The sequence below is a fragment of the Coregonus lavaretus genome (assembly GCF_964263955.1).
Source record: "Coregonus lavaretus genome assembly, chromosome: 29".
Classification (NCBI taxonomy): Eukaryota; Metazoa; Chordata; class Actinopteri; order Salmoniformes; family Salmonidae; genus Coregonus; species Coregonus lavaretus.
The window spans coordinates 24,930,428-24,938,848 of record NC_140016.1 but is presented as its reverse complement, the minus strand read 5'-3'; the positions used below and the strand labels follow the sequence as shown (position 1 = coordinate 24,938,848).

The window sequence follows — 8,421 nt, the reverse complement described above, 5'->3', positions numbered from 1 at the left end:
CACACAGACACACAGACACACAGACCTCACAGACCTCACAGACACACAGACCTCACAGACACACAGACCTCACAGACACACAGACACACAGACCTCACAGACACACAGACCTCACAGACACACAGACACACAGACCTCACAGACACACAGACACACAGACCTCACAGACACACAGACCTCACAGACACACAGACCTCACAGACACACAGAACTCACAGACACACAGACCTCACAGACACACAGAACTCACAGACACACAGAACTTACAGACACACAGACACATACACAAAGATGTTCTCTACTGATGAATGATGTCATATGCTTCCACAGCTTGTGGAGCTGACCTTCTGAGTAGCCATTGTTATTGTTCTGTGCCGTTACCTCTGTGTTGCCATAAGGAACAGACTGTGTGCATCATGCTGCTGAAAATGGAACAGTCTTGACCCAAGTCATGGAGGGACAGGACTCAGTTCTGACTCAACCCACCCCCGAAACATGTATTAACATACATACACACACATGCTGCATACAATCTCTACCAAACCACACCGACCACCCACTGAAATGTACCCTAGAAAGCACACAGACTGCACAGGCACACACACACACACACACACGCATTGTTCTGTCCCTTCACAATGGAGGGATCTATACTCAGGTTAGGTCCTACTTGTGGTAGAGGTCTTCACCCAAACACGAAAACCCGAGACCCGACCCGGGAACCAAGCGGGTCCATGTAACTACAGCTGATAGACCAGAGTGGACCAGAATGGACCCGACCAATGCTCTGCATTGTCTATAGCCCCTATACTCAACTGGCGGACCGCGGTCCAGATCCGAACCCAGAACAGGGTCAATACGGACCGCGGGTCCAGACAAAATTGTCACGCCTGCTCCCGCTCCCCCTCCCTGGCACTCGAGGGCGCCAGGCTGCTCATCATTATGCACACCTGTCACCATCGTTACGCACACCAGCGCTTCATCGGACTCACCTGGACTCTATCATGTCATTGATTGCCTCCCCTATATCTGTCACTTCCTCAGTTTCATTCCCTTGTCTGCATTAATGTCATTATGTTTCCCCTGTCCAGACGCTGTCCGTGTTTTGTTTCATGTCTGTTTATATTAAATATTCCCTCCCTGTACCTGCTTCTCGTCTCCCAGCGTCTGTCCTCACAGAATGCAGACACCATTATCAGAAGCATCAGGGACATTTTTTGTTTTGTTTTGGGTTGGTGACGTCAGGTCTGGGTGCCGCTGCCGAAGGAACCGTGGATGCCTCAGCTGGCTCGTCAGGCTTCCATACCTTAGCTGGCTCGAGAGGTTTTCTTGCCTCGGTTGGCTCATCAGGCTCCCATCCCACGTCATGCCTCTGCTGGCTCGTCAGGCTTCCACGCCTCAGCCGGCTTGTCAGGCTCCCACGCCTCAGCCGGCTCGTCAGGCTCCCACGCCTCAGCCGGCTCGTCAGGCTCCCACGCCTCAGCAGGCCTGTCAGGCTCCCACGCCTCAGCAGGCCTGTCAGGCTCCCACGCCTCAGCCGGCTTGTCAGGCTCCCACGCCTCAGCCGGCTCGTCAGGCTCCCACGCCTCAGCCGGCTCGTCAGGCTCCCACGCCTCAGCAGGCCTGTCAGGCTCCCACGCCTCAGCAGGCCTGTCAGGCTCCCACGCCTCAGCCGGCTTGTCAGGCTCCCACGCCTCGGCCAGCCTGTCAGGCTCAACAGGTTCCTGCTCCTCGGCCGGCTTTCTCTCTGCTGCATCCACTCTGGTTTATGTTTTACATATACTCCTTTAACTACTATTTCTTCAAAACAAAGATGTATGGTCTGTTCCAATAGTTATTTTTACTCGGGTGCAATCGGGGATGGTAGACCTGATCATTAGGGTACAGGTCGGATCTAGGCCTGGTTGTCATCGGATCCATTCGGGTTGGGGTCTGATTGTTCTCGGTCTGTTCGGTCTGGGTCCCCCTTTTTTTTAATGTTCGGGTCCGTTCGGGTGTGGGTCCAACTTTTTGGACAAGAGAAGACCTCTTAACTTGTGGCCACTTTCTTATTTGGGTGTAATTTCACAATACTCTAATCCAAAACGAATCTCAAGCCAATACCTGACTATATCCATCCGATCCTAGTCCTCTCCAAACTCTGAGTCAGAATGTCCTGCTAACTAACAGTACACAAATAAATAAGTCAGTCTCGTGCGTAACGGCGCGTGAACGGGTGATTTGACAGCATCTTCTTCAGAACATCTGCGCACTGAAAGGTCGAGCAACTTCCGTATTTTGGAGCACGAATCCATCTAGCCTTTTAGTAACATAGTTATTGAGGTCGATGCAAGGTTGTGGTCAAATCCCAGGGGAAAACGGTATGTGGGCTGCGGTGTGTATAGGTCGCATCAGGGTAGGCTACTTGTATGAGTTGAAACGGTAGGCTATTGCGCCAACCAAGGTTATGAATGTTTGGTATTACTGATTGTAACACATGCATGATCAAGACAGGATGTCGAGCGACTATATACATTTCAGATGATGAGGTAACTAACTGCCTCATTCATGCATAATCGTAGACGTCACGTTCCTGATGTCCACTGAGTCTCTGCTCACAGATAGATTACTATCTCTTTCATGAAATAAAAAAATACTATTATTGAGAAGTTATTCTCAATCTCATACTATTTCTTAGACTAACTAAAGCCATTGAAGTTGGGTTTTTTAAGTCAAACGAGCCTTTCCTACCTCCTTATCCTCAAACTCCCCTCTGTGATCCAAACTCACTGCGCAGGAATCGTGCCAAGCTCCCCAGACGCACACACACACACACACACACACACACACACACACACACACACACACACACCACCGTTCCGTCCTCACTTTTCCAGTGACTTCCTCCCCTGAGCAACTCATCCACACCATCCCCTCCTCCCTTTCTCCTCGCCCGCGCGAGTCTGACCCATACAGAGTGACGTGTGAGCTATTCCGCCGCTTCCCACATCCGTGGGCGCCAGCTCATCGAGTATAAACCCGATTCTGCCCATCACTCACTCAATCGCACCGACTCGGTCACCAGAGCTGAACTTCAGCGGAGATAGCAGGCACTTTCTCAGCGCTCAGGCTAGCTCGCTTTCGGCTTTGGTTCGAGATGGAGACTCGCTCGACTGCACGGAGATCTCGTAGCTCCAACATCCACAACTTCAAGAGTGAGTTGACTTCAGTTCATAGGCTTTATCTTACATTTGTTGTTTTAGGCTAGATGTTATTGATGGTAATGGGGATGAGGATGGTTATGTCGCCAGATGTGATTTACGGTGTTTATAGACTCACTGTTTTATTTATATTCAATTGAATTCGTTCACAGTTAAGTGTGTAAACAGCTAGGCCTACCTGCATAGGGGGTTGACCTGCATGCGTCACTTCTGTAGCCTATTCACTTTTTTCAATAAAGTTGTTGGCTCCCTGAAGTACAAATCTGGCTCTTGCAAACAAGATTACACTTAAAACCTCAGCAGTTCATTCGTTCAGTTTTCAACTGCTTTGTACAGGACTTTACCCATGAACTGCTGTAGCCTACATTTGGTAAAAACAACTTTGTATATTTATTTAGTGAAAATTAATGAAAGCCAAAGCAAGGAATAAGTAAGGTAAAATTGTTATTTCATAAGCAAGAACAAACTTGGAAATTGTTCATGTTGCTCACAAGCGCGCACCTACTAAACAAGTCCTCTCCATGTACGGTGCGGGTGGAGTTAACGAGCCGTGTCAGAAGGTGAGGTCGTTGGAAAATCTTGCCGGGGAAGCTGAATGGCACGGGATTATTTTTTATGCTATGTTATTTTCCCCAGACCGTTTTGTGCCCCGTTATCCGAGTTTGCCAAACCGCCTCTGAATAATCCATGCAGAGCGAAACTGAGCCGGGTCCGGTTACCTTGTTTTACGCGTGTCCATACTCTGTAACCTCTTGGTGATCCAACCTTTTTGTGAAGTTGGCTCGTGAATTTAAACTACTAGTGTAAGTCTTGTTTCGCACTTCTGTAGGTCGTGAAATAGAACTTGATAGCACTTTGAACCAGAGGAGACGAAGATTCGGTTTTACGCACATTCAGCTATTTAGTCTTGGATAAATGTTGAGTTCCCAGAATTATAAACCCGTACTGTGACTAGCCTATGTAACATGATCAGCTAGATATAAATAGGTTATAGGATATAAATGATTTGTATAATGTCATTTATTATGAATGATTGTTCAGACCTTTGGCCAATTAGTCAGACTTCAGATCACAGCACTCCTTTGACAATCTTGGCTTGTGCGTCATATCCGCGTCATTAACAACTTTCTGCACCACTCCACTGAACAGCTCCAAGTGCTGAAAACAGCTCAGCATCTCTTTCTCTCTCTCACTCCATCTTTCTCTGACTGTCTTCACTGTACAATGCATCTGCTAGTTGTTATAATGGCCCATTATTGTAATCTATGTCCATGAGTGAATAAGATCAAATGAGAAAATATTGTCACAGAGTTTGACTGTGTGTTAAACGTATTCCTGTCTCTTTTCTCTCTGCGTGTTTCAGGTGGGCTCACCCTGTGGCTGGTGCTGTGGTTGGTGGCGGTGAAGCCGAGTGGGGCGGGGGCGTGTCCAAGGCTGTGTGTGTGTTACCCGTCGCCCATGACGGTAAGCTGTCAGTCTCAGAACTTCACCACCGTGCCCTCCGGAGTGCCCTATGACTCCCAGCGTGTCTTTCTGCAGAACAACCGCATCACCGAGCTCAGAGCAGACACCTTTGGCTTCGAGACACAGGTGAGAATGTGTGTGTTTGTGTGGACATACGTTTTTGTGAATGAGGTGTTAGTGTTTGTGGATTGATATTGCATAGTGTTGCATTTAAATGTAGTATTTTGTTTAGTATTTGAGCTCTGTGTGTTCTTATAGGAGCTGTGTCCTTGCTCCTTTGTTTAACGACCCATTTCTATTTACCTCTCCCCTTTTCAACCCCTCCCCCTATAGGTTCTCTGGCTCTACTCCAATAACATCACATTGATTGAGGCTGGAGCCTTTAGCAACCTGAGGGTTCTAGAAGAGCTGGACCTTGGTGACAACCCGTCGCTACGGCGACTGGAGGGCGGAGCGTTCCGGGGACTGGAGAAGCTGCAGAGCCTGCACATGCACCGCTGCAAGCTGGCCGCTCTCCCCCACGACCTCTTCCTCAAACTCTACAGCTTGCAGTTCCTCTACCTGCAGGTATAGATACACACACACTCATAGAACTTTATACATACACTTGTATGCATGCACGCACACAAACACACACACACACACACTGACAATGTCCTCCCTCCCTGCAGGAGAACCAGCTGCACTTCATACAAGACGACCTCTTCTCCGACCTGGTCAACCTGACCCACCTCTTCCTGCATGGCAACCGTATCCGCACGCTGTCCGAGAACGTGTTCCGTGGCCTGGTCAACCTGGACCGCCTCCTGCTCCACGACAACCGCATCCGGCAGGTCAACCGCCGTGCATTCCGCGACCTGGGCCGTCTGACCATCCTCTACTTGTTCAACAACTCCCTGGCAGAGCTGCCGGGCCAGGCCATGAAAGACGCTGTGGCAGTCCAGTTCCTCCGCCTCAATGGGAACCCCTGGTCCTGCGGCTGTGAGGCCCGCCCCCTGTGGGAGTGGTTCCGTACTGCCCGCATCTCCTCCTCCGAGCTGATGTGCTCATCCCCCTCCCCCCGCCGCGGACAGGACCTGCGCTTCCTCCGAGAGATGGACTTTGCCCTTTGCCCCCTCCCTGACCCCGGGTCATTGGCCGGCACCACCACGACCACCTTCAGCACCAAGACAAGATGGTGGTTCTCCAAGCACAAGCCTGCAGCCTCGTCCAAAGGAATCTTCCAGAAGAGCTCGGAGACGGTCAAGGCGTTCCCCTTCTCCTCGGTCAAGCCCAGCCAGCCCTCCTCCTCCTCCACCTCCTTCTCCTCTAAGTATGAGCTGGCGGAGGAGGAGGTGAACCTGCCGAAGGTGGACCAGGAGGAGTACTGGGCCAACTACGGGAATGAAGACGCCTCTGTGCGCTGCTTCGAGCTTGAGTGCCCTCCCGGCTACGACACCACGGTCCTTCTGCCCTCCTCCTCCTCCTTCTCCTTCTCCCCCACTCCGTCTTTCCTCCCTCTCCTCTCTCTTTCTGTACTAACTCTGTCCCTCCATCTTCTCTTTGGCTGAACATCCCCCATCAGCCGCTCCTTTTCTCCAACTTTATTTTCTCCCTCCTCTTTCTGCTCTACACACCTGGATCGTGATTGCTTTCAGTTTCCCCCCTGGCCCCCAGGGGGCGGTACACTGATGCAGGGAGCTGCTCTCAGGAGCACAGGTGAGATGCAGTGTAGGACACCATTTGATTGGAGGGCACTGCTACTGCTGATAGGGCTGAGCTCATTTTTCACTGAGATGGCATCACAGCAGCAGGTTCTGTCACCGTAACAGCAGGATAGTGCGGCCAGCTTACACGAGCTCCATACACTACTGTACCACCGCACTAACACATCACACACCAAGACACTTAAACGTCCATACATATAGTACCATAACACAATACTGCATTAAATTCATACCACTCAGTAAGATGGTGCTGTTTTCAGGAAGTTGTTCACCACAACTACTAGTTTGTATACGCAACAAACAACGCAGGCGTTGGGTATTTTGTATGGCGCCAAGCGCTCACCATTGTAAACCACTGCATACCAGTTCTGCAAAGAAAATATTTTCAAAAGCAACACTTTCCTTTGTTTTTGGTTTAATGACATTAGAGTCATCATTGTTCACTGACCTTTCAACCTTTACCTCTCCACCTGCGATACCAGGGCTACAGCAGCAAAAGATAGAAAGCACTGAGGTCATCTCATAAAGGAAATAGTAGAAAGACAAGAATCATAATGGAAAAATTCTGTAGTGAGACAACTATCTGTGAAATGGTCAAGGAGAGGTGGATATAAATCAATTATGAAGAAAAGGAGGGTGATAATGTACAGGGATAGGAGAGAGAGATAAAAAAGATGAAGTTCCAAGGATGATGGCAAGCAAGAGAGGATAAAATAGAGAGGGAAGCAGTGAGAATGAACAGATTAAAAAGAGTTGTTAAGACATACAGCAGATATCAGGCCATGTCAGAGATCAGGCCAGGTTAGAGATCAGGCCAGGTCAAAGATCAAGCCAGGTCAGCGATCAGGCCAGGTCAGAGAGCCAGCGAGGGAGTGAAAGCTATGGCGTCTTTCCAACTCACTACATTTGATATGTAATCTATTTTTTCTGTCAACACAATCAATAACAACCACACTGTAAATATCTCACACTTTAAACTCTACATAGGTAGTGATACACTTGTGACACTAGATAGCAACATACATGACACTGCTGTGTAGTTTAGTGTATGAAGCCCATGCTTCAACGTTCTTCTTGTTTTCTTGTTTTAGTTTTTCCATTGGTGATTGTTGCCATGAGTGATGCCATCATGTTTATTAGTATGTATGTAAAGATTGAGGAGATTTGAAGATACATTTCATTTCCTTCAATTGTCCGTCTCTACCTCTTGTTTTAAAGTCTGTGGTTCCCCTCTTTTGTGTGTCTCTCTCTATGTGTTATTGTGAGATGCACACAGAGGGACAGTACTGAGGAGAACCTATAGCCCATTATGGTGACTGAAGCCCAGGTTGAGCCGGGTTGATCCGGTCCAAATGAGTGACAGTGACCTGCTGTGGGTCAGCAGCAGATGAGGAGTGGCCAGTCATCCCTTTAATGTGTGTCTGTGTGTCAGTAGCCTCTCATGTGTTAAAAGACTATTAACGATCCCTCTCGTTAGCAAGCTGTCATATTTCAAGCAGCTCTCATATGTTAACGAGTCTGACTTCAAGAGGATTCCACTGTGAGCAGAAAACACAGCTGTTTGATTCCAGATCTAACACACCACAGGTGCATGGCTGAATGTAAATCTCTGTCGAATCAAATGCAAATCCAACTAGGTAATGATGAGAGGGTCGGGGCATTTCTGCTTGTCACTCACCATGTGCCACTCCCCTCTTCCTCAGACTGTGGTTGAATGGAATAAGAATGAAATTGTGATACTGTTACATTTTTCTTTTCAATGGAAGCTGTGAATAAACATTTTCTTGGTTTTACTAAAACAGTACTGTGTGGGAGTCTCTGTTCTCTGGCTTTCCTCCAAAAGGCAGTCGCTAAGGAGAAGAGCAAATGGTACAATACCTGGCCACTGTAGAATAAAACACACAAGAAACACCCACTTGCAGGCTTTGCTACATTACAGTTCCCTATCAAAGTATAGTATCTAGAGCAATAGAATCTAAAGTGGAAAGACATCAATTGGTAATCAAAATCAAGTTTGATGAAATAAAATATATGGGGGAAATTAATAGTAA

At 48.3% G+C, this 8,421-nt stretch overlaps 1 protein-coding gene across 1 annotated transcript; it reads left to right on the top strand.

Annotated features, from left to right (window-relative positions):
* Positions 1–3,051: 3,051 nt before the first annotated feature.
* LOC311104761 (reticulon-4 receptor-like 2) lies at positions 3,052–6,214 on the top strand (the record flags this gene model as incomplete). The annotated part of the gene is made up of 4 exons (XM_084146659.1): positions 3,052–3,194; positions 4,564–4,790; positions 4,998–5,231; positions 5,336–6,214. The coding sequence occupies exons 1-4, from the start codon at positions 3,137–3,139 to the stop codon at positions 6,212–6,214; spliced, it is 1,398 nt and encodes a 465-aa protein (XP_084002785.1). The 5' UTR covers positions 3,052–3,136.
* Between the last annotated feature and the right edge of the window lie 2,207 nt (positions 6,215–8,421).